Genomic DNA, 23,526 nt, shown 5'->3' with positions numbered 1-23,526 from the left:
GTTTCAAAAGCCAGGCAGGAATCAGGTTTGCCCAAGGGCAGAGCTGAACCCATCAGCAGAGGTGTGTGTGTGTGTGTGTCTGCAGATTCTAGATATATCAGTTAGTAGCTACAAAAAGGGGAAATGCAAAATGTATTACGAGCTGCTGGACTTGATCTAAATCTGCAAGTGAGTGTTATTACCTGTGGAGTCTCCAGTAGTTTCTCTTGCACCATGCACATTTGCCTCATTGTACCAACAAGTCCTTCAACCAAACCTGAGCCAGGTTGCTGAGTCAAGTTTGGAAATGCTTGGTTGGTAAAACTCTAGTAGATTATTACCATGTAAAATGTCCAGTACCTCCCCTGTCATTTGGTGCTTAAAGCCCATTTGATAAGTTTTAAATTGACAGTTTATTGAAATCACCTAAAACAGGACAAATTATGAGCATCGATCTGTGTCATTTAGCAAGACTTGTTATTGTCCGATGTGTCCGATGCTTATTAAGCAACAGTATTTGCTTCCACTGGTTTGAGCAACAGAACATTACATAATCACACATGTGGGCGTTTGCTACTTAATGAGATAAAAATAACAACGAAGCCTTAAAGCAGGCAGCCCGATCATTTTTCTCTAGTGTACAGAGAAAACTTTCAAGAAATTCGATCAGGGGATTATAAAGAAAAATAAAGTTAGTTTTTACTCTTGCAACTGTGTTCTGTTCTTCTGCGCGATCCAAATCCGAGGTTGACATAAATAGCCCTGACATTTCCCCCCTTAACACCAGCCCTTCATTATTAGGAAAAGAGCTATAAGATTATAAGTAATGTGTGATATTTTATAGCATTAATCACAATCTGAAGCCTACTGATGTTTAAAAGGACATTAAGTACCTTAAAGTATCTGGGGTCCATTCTTCGTACGTCGCTTGACACATCCGAGATGAAGTGACACATCTAAGATGAGATCATCGTGCTAATTACGATCTGTCTAAGTTGGTTCTTCGAGCACACCTGTTGTTGATGATTAGTGTAGCTGGATTGAGTTGTCTAGGATTATTGCGCGTTCAGGCGTTGGTTTAAAAGGTGATGTGCATCAACAGTAGAAACACTGATTACAAGCCCTCCGATTGCTTGACGAAATGCTCTGAAATGCCCCCCTGCCATGGTTTGCGACGTACGAAGAACAGACCTCTGTTCTGTTGCTCATGTTGTTTCTACATTTGTATGGTTTTATTATTTCAAATGTCTTCCAATCATCTGTGGAATTTCATTATAACTACTGACCACTGATCTCTGTAGTAGTAGTGGATGTCTAGTAGTTATAAAGTAAAATGTCTCGTTGCTACTGGACATCTAAATGAAATGGGTATCTGAAAACCCACAGCTCTATATGTCCTGATAAAACAGCATGAGATCATAAGCTGAACATCATCACAGACGTTAAGGGGTCGAACTCAATTACTTAGGCTGTATTACTGTATTAGCCTTCGTTAAGCATTCCAGCAATTTGGAGCTAATCTATTACCAGCCAAGCTGTGGGACTTGTTTGCATTGCCCGCACACTATACACTGTGTGTGTGTGTGTGTGTGTGTGTTACGTTACACCCTGGTTCTTTATCATGGCTCACCCATTGTGTGTGACGAGGCACTGGCGCAGACCAAGTTTGCGGAAAATGTCCACGACAATCTCCATGGGCGTGTGGTCTGTGACTGTGAAAGGACTCATGTCCAGGATGCTGCGCAGCTTCAGAGGACGCGGGCTGTCGGCAGGAAGCGTCGGGGCATGCTGTGTGAAATAAACCCGCGAATTTAGCACGATGCCTTCCTGCTTCCTCCGAGCATTCTCTGCGGGAAAGAAAAATAATAAATAATCAACCTTATGTATACACCACTACAATCATACTTTAAATCCTTTCTCTCAGCACTCTCCAGATTTTGAAATCCTAAACAGGTGCGGAAACATGGAAGAAAACAAAAATATAAATGTAAAAACTTTCTGATCATTCTGCTACCTTTAATGATTTGTCTTGTCTATAGTTGAAGTGTAGCGTACCTAAAGTGACGATCCCGTGTGTGTACTGTATCTACTTACTAGTGATGTGATGTGTCTCCCTCATACCTATAGCTATCGTGATGTCCCTGCGCAGGGCGAACCCCACTAGTCTCTGGGACTCTTTGGAGACGATGACCGGGAAGCCATTGTAGCTTGTATCGTTGATAACGGCCTGCAGTTCTCCTAACGTCAGGTCGTCCTGAGTTAGCACTGCTAACGGTGGCTCGTTTCGTCGTGGCCGCATCACCTCGCGCGCCGTTGTGGTGTGTGTGAACTCCTCTTTCGCATCTAAGAACGGGTAGCCGTTGAGGCGGATGTGGGCCTCGTAGATGCCTTCACGCCCAAACGCATCTCCCACCCACTTACTGGTCATCACTGCAGCCATGAGGGGCACGATGTACTCCAACCCGCCAGTTAGCTCAAACACAATGACCACCAGAGACACCGTCATCCGTGTCACACCACCTGAAACGTCACACAGCATGAAAACATCAACATGACCATGCCTTACCAGATACATACAAGTTCTTCTTCATAACACAAGTGTTCTTCATAAATCTATCTGGTCTGCTGTAATAAAATTTTATTGTAAACTTCAGATGAGTTTTTTTTTTTTTTTACATTTTGTTCTGGAAATTGGCTATATCTTACATTTCTTCCACTACACACTTCACTCAGTGTTCAAGGAGAAATGAAGTTCGTGTCCAAGTGGCTTCCTATTTTGGAATACTTCGAATTTTCTTAAAAAAATCGTAAAAAATGGAATATCATGGAAAAAGTAATTTTTTTTTTTTGCAATTTTATTTATAATTAAACTTAACGTACATTCTAGATTCATTGTATGTAAAGTGAAACATATTTCAAGCCTTTTTTTATTTTGGCTTAATGCTCATGAAAATCAAAAATCCAGTATGTAAAATATTAGATGATGTCCTAAACTCAATTGAAAAGAGATTTGCGATAGAAAAACTAATTTAATTTTTGCACTTAATTTATACTTGGTTAAGGATTCTGAAGACGAGTTGGAACAATCGTCCAGTTTTATTTCTCCTTTGCCCCCATAAGACAGTTCTGATGTTGCCTCTGGTTCAAAAGTGGCTTGATGAAAGAAAGCAATAGTTGTAGCTTATTTCCTGAAGACACCTGTACTGTACATGGTGGCTCTTGATGGACTGACTCCAGCCTCACTCGACACTTAGTTAAGCTTTCCCATATTCTTGAATTGGCTTTGCTTGACAATCCTCTTAAGGCTGCAGTCATCCCTGTTGCTTACGCAACTTCTACTACCACACTTTTCCCTTCCAGTCAACTTTCTATTGATATCCTTAGTTAAAAAAAATCATACAAATTTGCTTGGTTGCAATTTTTGGGACTTGTCTTTTATTAAACACAATTTCATAATTTAAACATCATTCCTTTGTAACAGTTTTTGAGTCAATGAACACAAATCTGTCTCTAAACAGATTATTTTGCCAGCACTAGTCACCAGTACCATGTGATATGTGTGAAAGTATGTCAGACTATAAGTTTGGTGTTTATTTGCATAATTAACACTACAGCAGCTGATCTGAGCTATAATTTAAGGCCAGCTGGGGAGCTAAAAAAATTATAATTTTTACACACGCACACACTCTTACCTAAGCAAGCTGCAGCTCCTACCATGGCATAGAGACCTGGAGTAATGCAATCTGCCCCCACCTCACACCACTCCTTAAACACGAACCAGTCGTGGTGGTAGTAAGCGAGTTGCTCAACAGCGATGCCCACAATACGACCCGCTATTGCCCCGATTGCCATGCTGGGAATGAACAAACCAGAGGGAACCTGTCACAGGAAAAAAACAAACAAAACACATGCTCTTTTATGCAACCAGATTTATGAAATTGGAATAAAATAATGTCAATTACTGCAATGCATGTTAGACAAATGTGCACAGGAGTAATAAGCATAATACATAAGCAGTAATAAAACATACATTATAACAAATACAGTGTTATAATGCAAAAGTCTTTCCAAGAGGAAATGCAGCATTTCTACCAACCTTTAAGCCAAAGGTAAAGATGGTCATGATGATCTTGAAGATGAGCGCCAAGCTGAGCTGCCACATGGCAGAGTAAACCCCGGGAGTAGTGGTTGTCTCCGCGCCCTCTGGATCTGCCTGGCTCCCATTCATCTGGCTACGATACTGGCACAGCTGTGATGACGCTAGCGGCCCGCAGTCCGTAAACAGCTCCTTAATCAGCTGACTTGTATTCTGCCGTGTGTACGGGTTGGGAAAAGCCACGATGGCTGTGATGACTGCGACTGTGATCACCTCCAGGACCGGGTACTTACCTGTAAAATATACAGAAATAGACGATATCACAAATGGTCCACTGTAAAACATAGCAAGGAACAGACTCTGGTATGTCGTGTGCCAGACACCACAACACACCCGAGGTCCCCGTTCTTTGAGCAGTTAAATAGCAATTAAAAATAGTCACTATATAGTGCTGTGATTATTTTAATTTGTTTATTTATTTGTTACACAACAATTCAGATCATCGAGTTTAAATATCACTTGGTTATTATTAAAAATAACCAAGGTGTATACAGTACAAAATGCCATTTTTTAATTTAATTTATGGGGGAAAAAAGGGGGAAAAAAAAGCTGTCTGTGTGAAAAAGTAATTGCTCCTGAACCAAATAACTGGTTGTGCCACCCTTGGGAGCAGCAATTGCAATGAAGCACATGCAACTGGCAATGAGTCTTTCACATCACTGTGGAGGAATTCTGGCCCACTTTTCTTTAGGGTTGGGCACCGGTACCTATTTAACCGAAACAGAATGCGAATTTCGGTGCCTCATTTTGGTGCCACTTAAATGGCTGAACTGTCAATAAATATTGGTTCTCTGGGGCTATAATGACGCAGTTGTAATAAGCATCAGATTCATCAACACACATGATTGTTAGTAAAAATTTAAATACTGCATTGATAGGGCGTCAGTAAAGATCGAAAAAATAATTTATTTCCTTAATTTGATAATACAAATCCAAAACATCGTTGCAGTAATGTTACTGTCCATTTTATTTTTGTAGATTAAAAGTTTATTATATTAGATTAAACAATTAAAAGCATGAATTATCAGGAAATGAGAGACCATTAGATGCCTAAAACTAAACAGTTAAAAGTGTGGCTATATTTCACAAGAAAGGATTCCGACACCGCGACGTGCAGAAAATGTTTTTTACAGCGGTTGTGTGTAAAGGGGGAAACGCGTCAAATCTAATCAAACACTTGAGGGCACAAGGAATAAAGTTAAAAGCAGAGGGATGAACCGTGTTTGACAGCTTGCGGACAACAGCTGGCACTTTCGGTGTGGATGAGCCCAGCCCCAGTCATACCAACCGTAGCAGAAAGGAGTCCACCGATCATGATGACGACAGCAGCCTTTCCGCAGGTTAGTTGTAGGCTAATGTAGTATTAATTACAAAATGCAAATCTTGCATTCAAGGTAGCAAATGGTCTAACGATTTGTTAAATACATATTTACACTGTTTATAATTACGGCTTTCCAGCTAGTACTACAACAGTGACACAAGGTGGCTTATGTTTTTATATTTTTTTTTATTTACTTATATATTCATATATACTTTAAACTTAAACTTAATATATTGTTACATTTTAAGCATAAAATTTTTTGTTCAATAAAAATTTATTTTTAAGTCATCTATCATCATTTTGTGGCTTTTGTAAAGTATCGGGTCAGGCATCGTTTTGGCACCGGTACCATTTTAAAAGTATTGATTTGGCACCGGTATCGAAAAAAACCCAAACGATACCCAACCCTACTCTTCTTTGCAGAATTGTTTTAATTCACCTACACTGGCTTTCGAGCATAAATGGCCTGTGTTAGGTCATGTCACAGCATCTTAATTGGATTTAAATCCAAAAGGTTTAAATTTTGTAAATATCAGTCCACAGAATTGCTCCGCCTCGTCATTTTTACATAAGGTAGGTTTGGATAGCTTATTCCCTTAATAAATTATTAAATAATTTATTAATAATTAAATAATTTATCAATAATTTAAACTGCATTTTACTCGTGTTATCTTTGTTTAATAATAAAATTAGTTTGATGATCTGAATCATTTAAAGTATGCACAAAAAAAAAAAAAATCAGGAAAGAGCAAATACTTTTTTTCACATCACTGTATATCCACTAAATCCAACATGGTTGTTGTTTTCATTTTGTTCATTTCCAAATCTTACTAAATTAGAGGATCTTAATCTAAACAAACACCTGCACCTTATCAGCAGAAAAGCGTCCCTTACCAAACCGCGTAGACTTGCGCCGCCGACACCAGGCGATGTTGGCTCGGATGAAAAAGGCACCCCACAGACCACCAAACACACCAAGCAGGATGAAGGGGAAGAGCTCGAACAGGTACCAGGGTGTGTGGTACTCCACGTAGAACAGCACCAGGCGGCTGTTCCCGAAGGGGTTGATGGAGCGAAGCACGAACGCTGCCACCAGGGCAGCGAAAAAGGACCGCCACAGGGTCTTCAGCGGGAAGTAATAACTCACCTACGTCAGACAGGAAACATTTCTTTTTATAAGCCCCATATGTGTAATGTTAAGTGATTGAATTAAAAAGTCCTATTAATTTTCTTGCCTCCTCGAGACTGAAGAGAACTCCTCCAATAGGAGCTCCAAACGCCACTGAGACACCCGCAGCTGATGCTGCAGACAGCACCTGTGCAAACACACACACACACAGTGATTGTGACTATTAACAACAGATCAAACTGAGTACCACTTGTAACTGCTGTAACAGATGGAAGAATGTGAAAGTGTTTGTATGTTTGGATGGTACCTCTCGTTTCTTGGCCTCGTTTTTGCTATACTTGGGGAAGAGGTATGAGAAAATATTGCCGCAGCAGCAGGCCACGTGCACCAGCGGGCCTTCTTTTCCCAGACTAAGTCCTGATGCCACGGCCAAGACCAGAGTAATGGTCTTTATCATTAGGGTCCATTTGCCCAGATAGCCCCGGATTATAAACCCGCTCAGGATGGTCTTAATCTGAAAGTGAGAGATTGTGATGAGGAGGAGGAAGAGAAGATGAGCGAGAGATGATAGCTGTTAAACATCTACTAATAAACAGCAACTAATAAAGAAAGAAAAAAATAAATAAAGAAAGAAAGACTCTTATGTCTGCTTTAATGAATGTGAAGCATCGATGACATGGGAAGGCCCTACCTCAGGGATACCAGAGCCACAGGCGTACGGAGCGAATACTTTGACCAGAACAACCGCCAGGAAGGCAAAGGCTAAAGCCCAGTATGTGTACATGAAGTAGTTCATGATGTAGGAGCCAGGACCCTGAAAAACACACAGCACACAACAGAATATAGAGCAGACTTCTCTAGAAGTAAAAAAAAAAAGCTTGAAGAATCAGTCGATTTCTATAGAGATGCATACAAATTCTATCCAGTTTAATTTTAATGTGGATTTGATACTTTATATTATTATTATTATTATTATTAATAATTTTATTTTTTTAGGTTAAATATGCATAGTACATATAAATATGTAGTCATTACATCTTAAATGAAAGTTCTCTTTTCATTCAGTGATCTTTTAAAAGTTCCAGTCCAATTCATGGCTCTAGGTCACTCTGAACTCAACCAGTAGGCCTTATCAGCCCAATTAATGTAAACAATACGATTATTAAAATACGCCAGTTATTACCACTATTTACTTGTGATTTTTGTGATACAATATTTTATTGTGATTTTAGGAAATGATGTATGGCATCATTTTAAAGCTAATGTCCCAAAACTATTTACTGAGTTTTATTTCATGTTAAAATATTCCAAGGCTATATTTCTGCATATACATGATGTAGATGTGAATAAACACACATCTGACTAACAGTCATGTTTTCATTGGCAGCTACCGAGGAACAGATTGTCCTCCCTTATTTATTTTCTACATTGTTTTCACCTCAGCCTGGCCCAGGATGAGTTCGGCCCACGTCTTCCATTGCGGACACTTGTCTCTCTCTGCGAATGTGGTCTCACTAGAATCCCAGCAGCACTGCTCATGATTAAACCACAGGGCACTCAGACACACACCCTCCTTTAGGTCATTCATCCAGTCAGCAGCAATGTCGATCACACCGGCCAACGCACCTGGAACAGGAGAAAGATGTGAAACATTTGACTCCTGCTCGGGAGAGTCTATTTATAGGATCATCATGTGAGCTTAATTACAGGTCAGTGAGGGTGAGTGTCAGTGCACCAGCTGCTGTGTGTGTCTGCGTACGTCATTGTTTCTAACACTAACTCCTTATGGTGTGTATGGGTGTGTGGGTGTGTGCGCACGTGTGTTACCTGAGGCCAGCCCTGTTAATGTCACCACCAGCCACCCAGACCAGGCATCGTACAGGCTCTTCGTGAACTCCCATGCAGACTCCTTCTTCTTACTGTTAATCTACAGAGCAGAACAACACACACACACACAATTATTTCTTCTTTACTAACACATTATTTCTCACAAGAGCTGAGTGGCTGTTGTTTGGTCTATTCATACCATGTGGGGTTTCCACTGGTATGAATAGACCAAACAAGCACAAGTTCTCTCACACATTAAAGCCTTAATCACAATAAACAGTAAATTCGTTGGAATTATATAAATGATATAGAATTATGTAAATTCTAATTACAATAATAACAGAACAGAAAATGTATATTGTTTAAAGTTCTCCATAAGAACAGGGTTATTGGACAGTTTTAGCCTCGTGTTTATCGTGTGACCTTGTTCGACATCTCAGGTCTCCAGTCCACAAGAAAATCTACAGTCATTAATTAAACACTAACTAAAGGTTATATTTTGTTTTCTGAGGTTAAGCTGATGTTACGAACTCACAATGCACTTGGCATAGCTGCATTAATCCTGTCAAAGGTAAGCCAGGTAAACACTGCACAGATTTTACCCGAATGTTTTTATACCATTCACCCTGTCCTCTTTTTCAAACATTTCCAGTTCAAAACTTTAAAATTTTTTATTTTTTGTTGACACAAACTTTGAGGATGTGCCCATCTTGTTCGATTATATAATTTTTTAGAATGGTCAATAAACATCCCTGTTCTGTTTAAGGCCTTGTTCACAAGGGCGTTAAAATCTAGCATTTTTTGGGGGTTTCGTAGCGTGCGGTGAGCGTGGATCAAGCGCCAAGGGTTTTCTACACATAGAGTGCTCACACGGGCTTTGGTGACGTGCGTTTGTCCAGCTGCGTGTTTATACGCCGTAAAAAAAATTAAAAAAAACTTGCCTTTTTCGTTGCTTTTTCTTGCCGTTCAAATCCTGACGAAGGCAAGGAAAACGCTTCTAGTGCGTTTTCTTCGCGTTAATTTTACGCTTGGGAGGACCGGATATATCCCATGATCCTACATGCTAAACATGTGGAAAGGTGGGGGAAAAAGCAAAATAAAATGCACTAGCTGCAGCAGACAATCAAAAGTGGAAACTGACATCCGACAGGAATTGAAAAACTTGTGCGGAAATTTTCGCATTTCTTCATAAACCACAAAAAAACTTCCTTTAATCCGACGTTGTGCAGTTAGCGTCTGCGATTTTTTTCTCTCCCTATGTCGCCGTATTACAAGAATTTTTAAAACAAGAAGATTAATGTCTAATATAGCAAAATGGTATTAAAAGGGGGCACCTGAAATAAAACGACAAAGGCTTTCACATCCAGTTCCCGACACTGCCTCCACAGGTTAACACACAAACTACAATCTGGGCTGCAGGCTGGTGTTAGACCAAGACAAACGAACGCCGGTGTAGAAGTCAATCGAGCGTCACTACAAAATAAAAGATAAACGTCTAGGACGATCAGAGCACGTTTGTTTATCCAAAAATTTTACGCCCGTGTGAACAAGGTCGAAATCAAGCATAGTGAGCACTCACACCATGCCTGGTTGATAGAATGTTGTTTTATCAGGGAGGTCACAGCTGCAGGAAAATGCTTTTAACCATATAGTTTGAGTTTACACATTTGAAGTTTCTTAACATAATAATATACAAAATCGCACAGTGTCTGTCTAGTAGGGGAGGGGTAGCACAGTGCTTAAGGCATTGAACGACGGTTCAGAAGGTCCCAGGTTCAAATCCCATGACCACCCTTGAGCCCTTGGACCCTTAAGCAAGTTTCTTAACCCCTTAACTGCTCAGATGTATAATGAGAAAAAAAAATCTAATTCGCTCTGGATAAGGGCCTCTGCCAAATGCCGTAATATAAATGCAAGTAATGTAAACCTGTGTGTGTGTCTGTGTTGTGTGTGTGACCCAGTGTGGCATGGCATGTGTCAGTACCTTGCGGTGTCGCTCGCGGTCTTTACACTTTTCTCTGACCCAGTCAATGGTGTGAAAGTCGTCGTAGGTGCCCACTCCAGGAATTGGCTCTTCCAACAGATCCAGAAGGTGGGTGGAGCTACTCACCCCTCCAGCTCCGCCCCCACAATTAGACATGTTGTAAGCAGAACCTGTGTGACACATGAAAGAGAGAGAGCGTGATGAGTAATTCTGCATCCACCTGCAGGTCGTCACTTGTACTTTCTGGCCTTTGATCATGAAAACAACAAAAAACATCACCAAATCAACATGGCTGCTTACAGCATGGCATCCGATGTAACGCTATAAACGCTAACATTAGAGTACATACTTTGTCCTGACATATTTAAACAATTCTGGACAATCGTGCACCAATATTTGGTGCACTAATTTTTGCATGATGATCTTGTGCACTGCACTATTGCCACATGATATTTAGATAACTCCATGAACAGGTGTTCCTAATAAAGTGCTCGGACAGGCAACAGTTGTACAATTTTTAAACTCGTCAAGCATCTTACGCCCAAATGTGTACTAATAGAGACAGTGAAGGTATGTCGTGCCGTCTTTTATATTGAAACAGGCACCATTTTGTGAGGTACACACTGTGCCTTGTTACCATGGTTACCTGCATATAGTGACTGGCTGATCAGTTCGGATGCAAGATAGGAGATTTTGCGTCGATCAAACGTACGAGCACAGGTTTCAGAGAGGCACAAGAGAAAAGCATTCATGAGTTTAAATCCTGACTATCTAGAAAGCACTTGTGATGTGTGAGTGAGAGAAAGTCCTATACCCTTGTTAAGGTTTTGGGGAAAATTTTAAAGTTATTTAATAGCTTTAATTTTATTATGAACCTACAACACAGTGGCCACAACCGGTATTGGCTGGTCAGACTTCAAAAATCAGAAATCGTCAGGAAAGCGACAATTGGTAGATCTCCAATTACAGGTACACAACTTACTAAAATAAAAGGTCAATGTAGATGTTTAGCTAGAAGGTATAGCATAGCAGGAAGATTAACCACCTTTAATAATTATGCTATGTTATGATTACTCAATGGTACACGCTAATACCTGCTGACGTCAACAGAAAGATGTCTCATTAACAACAGTGACATTGCTCTGATGCTAAACCAACCTGTCTGGGTGTGTCGTCAGGTGTCTTATAAAGTTTGACGTAGTTGATCCATTGTCTTTAAATTTCTTTGCACATGTTCTTTGCACATGTTAGAAGAGTTAACCTCTGTGTCCAAAGACTCCGGCATACGATGGGGTTTTGAGACTTTAAGGGCATATGAGGCGGCAAAACAGTTTTACATTGTAAACAATTCACAGATGTTCGCCCATGTGGTGGGAGTAAATTACTTGGCAAATTTGTTTAGAAATAATTATGGAGGATGACAGAGATACGTGATGCTCAGATAATTTTTGTTTGTTTGTTTGTTTAATTCAAGTTAAATGTTAAACTCCTGTATTTGAAGTTAGTTTGTATAGTTGCCTTGGTTTTTAAGTGAGAAAACTAATAAAAGTGATGAGCTACAATTTATTACTTATGTTTAATTGTTATATAATTGTAAATCTATTGAACAAAGTTTAGTATAAAAAAGTTTTGAGTTACTTCATGTATTTTTTAAGAGTTGGGACCTTAAAATTGTAACAATATGATATAAAATGTACTGTAATTACAGTAATAACAGTACATCACAGTAAAAAAAACTGGGTATGGTAAAGCTATAATATCAGGTGGTTACTGGGGAGTTGCATTCCCAATAAATATTAGACCCTAATCCGAGTAGGCATGGTTTTTGAAGAGGGAAAAAAAAATAAAAATAAAACTTTCAGCAAAACTTGATTTAGTTCCAAGAACGCGTGTCAGTGCAACTTTCAACAGATAGAGGGTTAACATACTGAGCTGCATGTGTAGTGGATTATGATATTAAAACATTAAACAGGACCGTCATCACAGTGAGTCACATAATTAATGTTCACATGGCGAATGTTTAAGTATCTACTTCTACACAGGATGAGACGGCAAAGTTATATGATGTGTTGACATTCACAATAAGCAAAGTGAAGCAGAGTTGAGCGGGAGTTCATAAATTTTAAACTCTCATGCTAGAGATCTACAGTATAACTTTAAGTGTGACTCGGGCTTAAGTTACAAATAAGTGCTCATCTTTAGTTTACGCAAGTGTTGTTTTTAGATCAGTTAAAAACACTCACTTCTAGGGTTGGGTATCGTTTGGGTTTTTTTCGATACCGGTGCCAAATCGATACTTTTAAAACGGTACCGGTGGCAAAACTACATTTTTATGGAACAAAAAATGTAACTTACGCAACTACTGTAAAACATTTGCTGCACGTCGCAGTGTCGAGATTCCTTTCTTGTGAAATACAGCCACACTTTCGACCGTTTAGTTTTAGGAATTTTAACGAAAGTTGTTTAATTTAGCAAGATAGCGGTAGACCACCTGCTGCCGTCAGAGCGAGTGTAACGTTAGTTGCTGCATTCACGCGCATCTCGAATGGTCTCATTTCCTGATGATTCATGCTTTTAATTGTTTAATCTAATCTAATAAACTTTTAATCTAAAAAACATTACTGCAACAATGTTTTGGATTTTTATTATCAAAGCTTTCTGAAGTTCTCAAGATTTTTCTAATTAAGGAAATAATTAATTTTTCTGATAATTTCTGATACCTTATGAATGCAGTATTTAAATTTTACTAGCGATTGTGGGTTGATGAATCTGATGCTTATTACAACTGCATCATTATAGCCCCAGAGAACAAATATTTCAATCGACAGTTCAGGCATTTAAGTGGCACCGAAATGAGGAACCGAAATTCGCGTTCTGTTTCGGTCCCGTACATACTGGTTAAATAGTTATTGGTGCCGTATTGGGACCGGTTTTCGGTACCCAACCCTACTTACTTCACTGAGACACTGACTATTACATCTTGCTGACTCACAGGTAGATAAGAAAAGATGAACATTGATCACAAAGCTTGAAATTATAAGCTCGGATTTCCAACTTCTGAAGCAAGCTGAATGGAGTGTAAGCAAATATGTACAAGTTATGAGATTTAAAAACTCCTTTTACTTCTCTATATAATCACCTGCTACACTAATGTACTTATTCCAGGGTTTCACTAGTGCTTGATGGGAAAAAAACAGGAAGAGAAAGCAGAAGAGGCAAACTGCGTACTCTCAGAAAAGCATTTAATTAATAGTTCGCATAGACTTTGCAGGCTGTTTTTTTCCATTAAACTGCAAAAAGAAAAAAAAATTAAAAAGAAAAAGTTACTTTCGGCTTTGTAAAGTTGCATTGCCATGATGGTAAATATTTCCTATTTAGTCATGACTTAATACTATTTCTTTCTCAATACCAACACTGAATAATCGTCATGCGTATGAGCCACAGAAGTCGCTCTGCTCTGAAGCTCGCAGTGTCGGATGTAGTGCTGCGCCTGCAGTAAACAGCTAATCAGCTTTTCTCTCCTCCCTGGAGCTGAGACACGGCCCAGAACCACGCAGTCGTATTTCTAATCTGCTCTTTATTACACTCAGCGCTTCAACACACTGCAGTCTGGTTTATTTACTCAAGCTTATTTTAAATGTTCCTTTTTTTTAACATCTTTATACGAGTTTAGAAGCATTGTTTTGCCTCATCATGCTTTTTCAGATTTCATAAGAAGGCAGAATAAAGGCCACAGGATTTCCTCTACTACACACACACACACACACTGTAATGCAAGAACGTTAGAAAGTAAGTAACTACAGAGTAAAGACCAGCACACCGTCATATTTCTGCTTGTGTACAGAAACAGAGTGCCAAGTATCTCAGCTAAATCATCACTATTTGTTCCAGAAAAAAAAAAAAATTTCACCACTTCATCATTTTCAGAAATCAAACACGCTTAAAAATCACATCCAGGATAAAAAAAATAAAATAAAAAAAAAGGTGATGAATGAAGCATCCAGATACTTGTTACAAGGACTTGTCAATTTCAGCAGCTCTGTTTCCTCCCTGAGAATTAGGGAAAGAGGAAATGAATAAAGCGAGCAGGCAGAGGTGCGCTAAAGCTGTCTGCAGTTTAGCTGAGGCAAGCTGCTTCTTACAGACAGCTACTGAGTAAACAACACGCTTAATGCTGACTGTCTTCATCACTACCACAAACACACAGAGAGAGAGAGAGAGAAGATCTGGCTGAAATGGGCTTATGCAGAATATCAGGGTTTTAAACAGCGCCACAGCTATTCGGGTTGAGCAGCAGCTCCTCGACACGTCTGTATTTGTATAAAGATTAGGAACCTGTACAGAACCAGTACCAAAACCCTGCAAGTTCAATATACAGCTTGAAACCAGAAACATGTGCTTAAATTAATTATACGATTTAATCGCTCCTTTGTTTGTCTGTCAATTTTTGCTGTATAATTGGTTTACATTTTATTAATTCTTTAGATTAAACTCACAAACATTGTGGTCTAAAAGTGCTTTGAATTTTCCATCATTGGACAGAAACTTACACTGGGTTACTAAGTTACTAACTAAGTACCAGTCAAACACTGTTAGTTTTTTTGTTTGTTTTTTAAAGGGGGATTAACACAAATATTGAAGAAACAGATAGCATTTAAAGATTTCCGGTGACTCAGCTGTACGGACATCCAGAGGAAGTTCATTCCACAACCCAGGTGCCAGAATAAAAATAAATAAATAAAACAGTCCAGATTCATGTCTTCCTCGATCTCTAAGAGATGGTGGGACCAGCCAAGCAGTGCGATAGGATCACATTTAAAATAAAATAAATAAAAATAAATAAATTACAATACCCAACAATGTAAACAATTCTACCAGTCTACCTCTGACTCACAGCTCTCCCAAAAACAAATCCCGACATGGTGAAAATACGTAACCTGAGAGCAGTGAGCAGTGCTATCACACACAGCTCTGAGCTGTGAATCCTAAATATACTTGTACGAGCTTTTTACCAGCAGTCAGTATACTACTGTTAGTCAGTGCAGACCTTAAAAATTGTCCGGTTAGGACTGTGTGTGTGTGAATCATTTTCATACACAACACTTCCATCAGCTCCGTCAGCATTTAGTGCACGAGGTCAAAATAAGGGAAGCTGAGGAAACCTTAGGGTGTAGAGGGATAGTTTCACAAAGCAACAGGAGTTTATATTTATGTTCCATAATTCCCCACATCATTTATTATGACAAATAGGGAGAAACCACCTTTAATTAAGACACTACTCATTAGGTTTGTTCGTATTAACAATGTTAACATCCTTGTATGACGTTACATTGCTACAATATCCAGTGCATATTATACTCTCAGACTTGACATTTATTTTGCTTAGATTTGCTAGTTTATTAATAATAACAACAACAACAACAACACTAATAAAGCCTCCCGTATTCTCCTTATACTTGAACAGGTGGAAATATTCACAATCCTGTATTCCATATTTTTAGTTAATCTGTTCTAAAAGATTAATTTATTGCCATAATGTAAAACAAGGCATTGAAAAAAAAGCCTTGTACCACACAAGCCGAGTGTTAATATCTTTATGCTTACTAAATGAGAACACAAACTGTCTGGGGGAGAAAAAAAAAAAAAAGGCGAGGCAGCAGGGTGTCTGTTACAGAACACTTCCCTCATTAACATCAGACACAAACTACAACACACAGCACCACCGAGTAATAAAGATCCTGCTTCAGCTCTACACTACATCTTGTCAGTTTCAGAATTATTGGAACCCTTGGTAATGTGGGTAAATGGGTCATAAAAACTGCAATTTTATATAAATATGAACATTGACACTTGTTGGAATATATTTCTGCTTCGACTGAAAGCTGTAATTGATATTTGCTATGCATAATTAAACTATTTATAGAACAACACAAACATTCATAAACATTTTACCCATGATTGACTATAATCAGACTGATCAGCCATAACATTAACACCACAAATCTTTATATTATTATTGATTATCAAATAAAACTAGTGACAAGATGATGGCACACAAGGCTCACTCATGCCTGCAGTGACAAAAGGTCAGCCTTTCTGATCCAGTCCCACAGAAAAGTCAATGCAGCACAAATCAGCAAACAAAGTCAATACGGGCCATGACAGAAAAGCACCAGAATACCCAGTACACCACGAGCTCCACATGTGGCCCAGCAGGCAAAGAGCCCAAGGCCAACTACGCAGCCTCCAAACTGCCCAGAACCCAATCCGATCGAGCACCCATGGGATTTGCCGGGCAAACAAGTCCGATCCTCAGAGACATCATCCCACAACTCACAGTGCCCAAAGGATCTGCTGCCAACGTCCAGGTGCCAGGCACCACAGCACACTCCAGAGGTCTTACCGAGTCATGCCTTGGGGGACCAGAGCTACTAAAAGGTTTAAGTAATAAGGCTGATCAGTACAATTCCCTGCAATAGCAGATTTGTAGTCCTGTTCCTTACTTACAATCAATTAAGGTATCTCCTCTAATACTACGTCACGCACAAATCAGAGGTTTCACACAGAGATACTCTCATAGATTTTACATTCATTACCATAAAACACAGTCTAGATACAAGTTTAATTAAAACAAGAACACAGGTGAAGGCACAGAGACTTGAGAGGTCGGAGGCTCAGTCACACCTGATGCCTGTTTTCACAAATTAGCTACTTTTAAATCAATCCTGAGCTTTAACTGTTAAACAGTTAAGAAAAGCACGTTTAGGTCTTTACTGCACACTAGTTTCCTTGAAGAACATGGTGTTATCAGAAGAAACAGCTAAAAATGAGACAAGAACTGTAAGTGATAACATCAAGTCACAACTGTGTTTCTGTCTGAACAACATCCAACACCACAGTCACAGAACCTGACTCAGATCGATACGAGGTGCTTTACACACACACACACACACACAGTCACAGCTTTGACGCTGTCAGAGTGAACTAAACAACAAGACCCTGGATATGAGACACACTGCACAAGAGCTTAGCACATATACACCACAGGACTGTTAAATGTTTGAATGAATCAGAAACTGGTAAACAGACAGTAAAATTTAATCATTTCCAATATCAAGTTTCTTCACACAGTATTGTCATAAAAAAATAAATAAAATGATTTGCTTTGTCTTGCTAAAGGCGATCTTTGCTGTTCGTATTTCCCCGTCTGTGTAAAAGTGTACTTTCTGGATATTTTGAGTTGAGATGTGTGAGATGAGCATTGGAGTGGATTAACCATAAGTCTGAATTTATAGATATAAGACGTTGCTCCTATTAGATTATTATTATAAAAGTCTGTTCTCTCTATTAGAAAATTAAACACTTTCAGTAAACCCGTGATACTGAAGCATTGATGTGATTGTATGAGGGAAATTCAGGTTAAACTGGGACTGCTGATGGTGCAGAATAAGAGAACACAGTTGAAAGAGTGAAAACTCCCTTTATTTCTCTATATAATCCCCTACTACACTAATGCACTCATCACGATGTTTCACTAGTGCTTGGACACCATTAGAGTGAGGGGGTTAAAGACCTGACAAGAAATCGAACACAAAAACAGGTTTCACTTTTACAAGCCAGACTGCAGTAGAAGAAACGACAATGTAACCAGCATAAGACTCAGTAAGGGACATACATGTTTTTAAAAAATAAAATAAATAATTATTAAAAACACAGTTAAATAAATTGCCACCATCTCAATCCCTGAACTCTGTATATTTGTTACGAGTTGTTCTGAATGTTCCAGTGAATATAACAGAGCTGGAGGTTGGAATGTGACCTTCTTGAGCTCTTTAAGCACACGAGACATGTGACTGAACACTCGGACAGATATCCACACACACACACACACACACACACACACTTCCCCCACCCAGGAAAACCTAGCTTACATCCTGCACCACTCAGCACAAAACACTTTAATTAGCAAAAAAATATAAATATACACACTGCAAACTATAAAATGCAGACATCTCAAAATTAAGTGCTCCATCAAATATGTTAGATGACAAAATGTCAGAACACTGTCAAGGTTTATATAAAATTAAAAGAAATGAAACATTAGACAGAATTATAATAACATAGGCACAGATATAACATATCTGTTACGAATTAAACAATTCAGTGTTGTGCTGTTATGGAGTGATAATCAATGACAGAGTGGTGTGATGCAGCATTGAAGCAACAGTCACACAGAGTAACAGTTTGACCCAGGGGTGGATTATTTTCCAATGTTTTATTTCTCTTATACCAAAGCAATTTACTATGGATTAAAAGAAACAAGTCAGTTTTCATGGTCTCTTATGTTACGACTGTAAAAATCATCCACTCCCTTACCAGCCTCTTTCGCTCTTACTGTATCTTATCATGTTACCAAAAACCACAAACGCTCTCTACTGAAGACTTGCCCACGTCAGAACACATTAAACCTCTGACTGTTACAGTACAAAGCACCGACAATGAAGACGGCATCAAAAAAATGCTAAACATTTATATTTGCCTTTAAACCAGCACTACTTTTAGTGCTGCTGTTGGGAGAAAAATCAAGCAACACTTGCTGATGAATCAAGGATTCAGGCACTGTATACAAAAACTGTGTATAAAAGTCATAACCTTAGAGCTTGATATAGATTCATGCTGTAACTGATCAGAGTTGTAAGACGACGACGAAGCAAAACCCTTCAACTACACGTCATCATCTTAACACCTGGCTGACACTAGAGCCTGGAGACTGCAGCAAGTGCAGTGGGGATTAGTGTGCCAAGTGCCAGATTCTGTGTTGGGCATGTATTTATAAAACAATAACATGCAAGAGCTCTTATGTATGAGGTGAAACTGGAAACCAATGTGCAACAAGTCTCTCCTGTTGAACTGTCATGAATTAATGAATGCATGCAAATGCAGTACACTGATCCAGTCACTCATTCATTCAATGACTGGATTTGCAGAGGTCTTTCAGCATACCCACAAACGACCACACACACACACACTACTTCTTGTCTCTAGGGAGGAGGCCTTATCCATGAAGTCAAGACAACACACACACACACAGAATGAGAGACAGAAAGATAGAGAGATAATTGTGTATTTTCAATGCAGTGGTACAGACGATTAAGTGCTGTAACCCAGCGCGTGCACGGTCTCTCACAAGCCCGCGCGCGCTCTCCTATAAGCACGCGCACGCTTAATGGTAACGCAGCCAAAAGGTTCGTTAATTATTAACGGAAAAACACACAAACGCATACCGACAGTTCTCCGTGTTGGAGGCTAAGCCGCTAATAGCTAACGTGCTATAGGCTAAATTACAGCCCTAAAAATCGTGAGGGCGAATTGGACACGGTCGGTACCTCTCATGCGGAGCTCCTGCAGGGGAATCGTGTCCCCTCCGCCATCGTAGGGTAAATAAGGGTCCGGGGATTCGTCCTCCATTACACTGCTTGGAGCTAGCAGTTCTATGTAAACCTGGCGGCTACCATATTTTACCAGCCGCAGTCAGTCTCTCTCTCACACACACACTAATTCGGTCCGTGTGTCGGTTTGCCCCCTCCCACCCTTTCCCTTGTACACTAGCTTGCTTTCCCTTCCTCCGCGAACGCGTCTCCTCGCCAGCTGACAGTTGAAGGATGATCGTGATGATGTCATAGGGGAAGATAGGCTGCGTCCCAAACCGCTGACCCTACCCTACCGTGTCGCCAATTCATTGTGATAATGTGCGAAAAGCAACGGCATTTCGATATACACTAGGGTAATGTTAGATACTTTTTTGTACACGATTTCGTACACGTTTACGGACCGTCGTATAACCTTTACACACTCACTAAACTCGCTAACGTGATTTTGAACAAAGCCAGATATAAACTGGTTGCTATGGGGGCTGTTGGACGAGTCCATTGAGTAACCATGCGGGGGTGGAAAGCACTTTAAAAATCAGTTTATTTAGTTTTTTTTTTACGGACAAGCAACTAGACGATTATGTAATGTTAATAAGACATGTTTTTTTTATGTATGTATGTCTTAATGCATCAATCAAACACAAGCAATAAAAGCTTATCCAGAGCTTTGAGAATATACCATCTGTGTATACAGTGACTTGCATTATTATTTCTTGTACTATTCCAAATGTTGTGGGATTCATATTTAAAGGTATGTCATGAACCTACACAAAACAAGAACAACCCATGACATGCATAGCGAAACTTGTTTAAAGCTCAATGAAATTTAAATGTGGGCCAGGTTTTGCATGTATAAATGCAAGCGTGTATGAGCTATTCAGCAAAATCTCCTGTGAAGGAGATTTAGCTGCTCGGATATGCTGATTTTCATTTTGTCTTTTCGAGCATGGTAAGACCCCGAAAAGCCCCAGCTGCTGGAAAAAATCCTTAAAAGAACAATTTGGCCCTTCACATGACATCAGCACTAACAAAGCATCAGTATTGTCAGTAAGCTGATTTCATAATGCTTGGGCCCTAATCTTTGACATTATTTACAAATAGTAACTGTTTTATGACTGTTTCAAGAAATGTGGGAGATTTGATTGACCAGTAAACCAGTGATGGGTGATTGGCCAATCAGCCTTAGATATAATCTAATCGATTCTTTACAGAGCACAGTGGTGCAACAAAATGCATTTTTATGGCATTACATTATTTACATTTACATTTAGGCATTTGGCAGACGCTCTTATCCAGAGCGACTTACATTTTTATCTCATCACACATCTGAGCAGTTGAGGGTTAAGGGCCTTGCTCAAGGGCCCAACAGTGGCAACTTGGTGGTTGTGGGGTTTGAACCTGGGATCTTCTGAACCGTAGTCCAATGCCTTAACCACTGAGCTACCCCTATATTATTAAAAACGTGCACATAAAAATGTGCCTTTTTCTTCTGTTTATATTATACAGCTAGGCCTATAATGACAAGTGTTTTTATCTTGACATCATACCTGGGAGATGAGTCAGTAAATTTGAGTAAAATCGCAGGCTTTGCTTATCCTGCAGAAAAATTCTGAAGAGGGTTGGGTTAATTTCTAAATTAGCCGAGGTCCCCAGATACTACTAATACCGTGTGAATAAAGCCTCAAACAGCATTTCAGTTTTAAATTTAGATGACACATACATACTGATCAGGAAAAATGTAGCTTTTTTGCTTAATTAAATTTTAAGCTAAATATTAAACAGTTCTATTAGAATTTAGTTTGTATTTTTAAATGCCACTCTTGTGAGAAAACTAATGTTATTAGAAATTGGCTACATTTAAATAATCATTAATTTTTTTCAGGTTTAAAAAAGGAACAAAAGCAGGCAAAATATAATATTGAATCGGGATATTTATAGTATCGCAATTAAAGTCGAATCAACACCTGGGTATCATGATAATATAGTGTTGGGTTGGTGACTGGTGTTAAGTATTCACCAGTTAAAACTAGAAATCACATAATAAATATAATCATAACTATAAATCCCCCTGTTTCAGGAAGAGACCCAGACTTTTAGAGAATCCCACACTCACAGTTCCCACAGAGCACTATTACATCCATAATTTAATGAATGGAATGACTATGCAAAAACCCTCCCTCACAAAAAGCTTCATAGAATCAACCAAGCTATTGTACACATAAACATATACTTTAATAGGAACACCTGCACCAGCACAGATAATTAGAATTATCTAATTAACCATTCACATAAAATGTGATCTCTATGACTTTAACCATGACATGGTTGCTAGTACCGGATAGGCAAGTTTAAGTGTTTATGAAACATTCTTTAATGAGCCTCTGCCCATGATAGATTCAGATTTCCGCTATTAGCTGATATGAGCGGAATACGATGTAGTCTTCTGCTTTTTTGTTCACCTCAGCTTTGATGTTTTTTGCATGCTGGGAGGCTTTTCTGCTCCACACAGTTTTAAAGAGTGACTATTTGAGTTATTATGTCCTTCCGGGCAGCTAAATCCAGTCTGCCTCCAGTCTGATCTCTCTTGTCAACAAGGAGACACCCACCAGTTCTTTAAGTAATTATAATAATATTGTTGTAATAGTTGTAATAGCTATTTATCCCTATGACAAATAGCCGTGAACAGAACAACACAGACGGTTCAAAGACAATTTAAAATGAATTATAAGCTATTATTAATGAGACCAAGTGTTTATTTAAGATGGCAATGTCATCAGATGTGTTTTCTTCCTAAAAGTGCTTCAATGACTGGTTTTAAATGTGGGTTTAGGCACACAGATGCTCTCTCCTCAGTAATACAGACCGTACCAAATGTAATTAACAATTGTTGAAACACCTGTCACATGAAATGATACATTTAAACATTCCAGTGCTATTAATCCCTACACGATCAGGCATGATATCAATCAGGCTTCATATCCGATCAGGCTTCATATCAACCACCCACTCCTGCCTGCATGAGAGTAAAAAATGCCAAAGCCTGCAAAAAGAATTCCCACACGTGGCATTTCTTTCTCAAATTTTATCACAGAATTCATGGAAACAGGGCTTAACATATACAGTAGATCAGAACAAATCCCTATTAAGTTCTATCCTCAAAAGCTTACCCACACACTGAATAAACTTAATTCCTAAAAATAATTATTTTATTCATAAAACCTGCTCATTCATCGCAATCCTTGATAATTAGGACAAATGTTCGCTGCATAAATAAAACTCATGTGGAAATAGATACAGACCAATGCACTAGTTCTATCAGACATACAGTTCATTAAATTGCATAGAAATCATATTTTAAATCTGATGTACTTTTCATTTCATGTGAACAAATCAAAAGTTTCTTTGCATAGCCTACAGACATCCTCACATTTACATTACATTCCTACAAACCAGATGAACCAGATAACCAGCCTCCCACAACTCAGCACTGACAACAGAGAAATGAAAATGGATCCAAATAACTGGAAATGTGTGTGTACTTTAAATCACATTTAATACATCCAACATGTAGAGTTTCAGAACGCTTCACAATTAGTTCCTGGTGATTCACAAAATAATAACCCACAGTGTTGTTCATTAACTCATATAGGTCCAAGTGACACCAGATTTTACTATGATTGCGTCAACAGATATGGTGAA

General features: G+C 39.0%; 1 protein-coding gene across 6 annotated transcripts in view; it reads right to left on the bottom strand.

The window, feature by feature from the left end:
- The window catches only part of clcn3 (chloride channel 3), a 43,850-nt gene that overhangs the window by 5,392 nt on the left and 14,932 nt on the right, over positions 1-23,526 (bottom strand). For 4 of the 6 annotated variants that reach the window (XM_053479445.1, XM_053479749.1, XM_053479587.1 and 1 more), the window contains 11 exons: positions 10,397-10,566; positions 8,413-8,512; positions 8,024-8,211; positions 7,277-7,399; positions 6,893-7,099; positions 6,692-6,772; positions 6,351-6,603; positions 4,076-4,368; positions 3,672-3,858; positions 2,101-2,499; positions 1,610-1,826 (listed from right to left, as the gene is read on the bottom strand). In XM_053479445.1, coding sequence (XP_053335420.1) covers positions 1,610-1,826; positions 2,101-2,499; positions 3,672-3,858; positions 4,076-4,368; positions 6,351-6,603; positions 6,692-6,772; positions 6,893-7,099; positions 7,277-7,399; positions 8,024-8,211; positions 8,413-8,512; positions 10,397-10,566 — 2,218 coding nt within the window. Of the gene's footprint in view, positions 1-1,609; positions 1,827-2,100; positions 2,500-3,671; positions 3,859-4,075; positions 4,369-6,350; positions 6,604-6,691; positions 6,773-6,892; positions 7,100-7,276; positions 7,400-8,023; positions 8,212-8,412; positions 8,513-10,396; positions 10,567-19,782; positions 19,989-23,526 lie in introns of those variants that run through there. The other 2 variants (XM_053479505.1, XM_053479816.1) reach the window with 2 other exon arrangements.

Source organism: Clarias gariepinus, chromosome 1 (genome assembly GCF_024256425.1).
Source record: "Clarias gariepinus isolate MV-2021 ecotype Netherlands chromosome 1, CGAR_prim_01v2, whole genome shotgun sequence".
Taxonomy (NCBI): domain Eukaryota; kingdom Metazoa; phylum Chordata; class Actinopteri; order Siluriformes; family Clariidae; genus Clarias; species Clarias gariepinus.
Note: the sequence above shows the minus strand (reverse complement) of the source record. Positions and strands in the feature narration are given on the sequence as shown.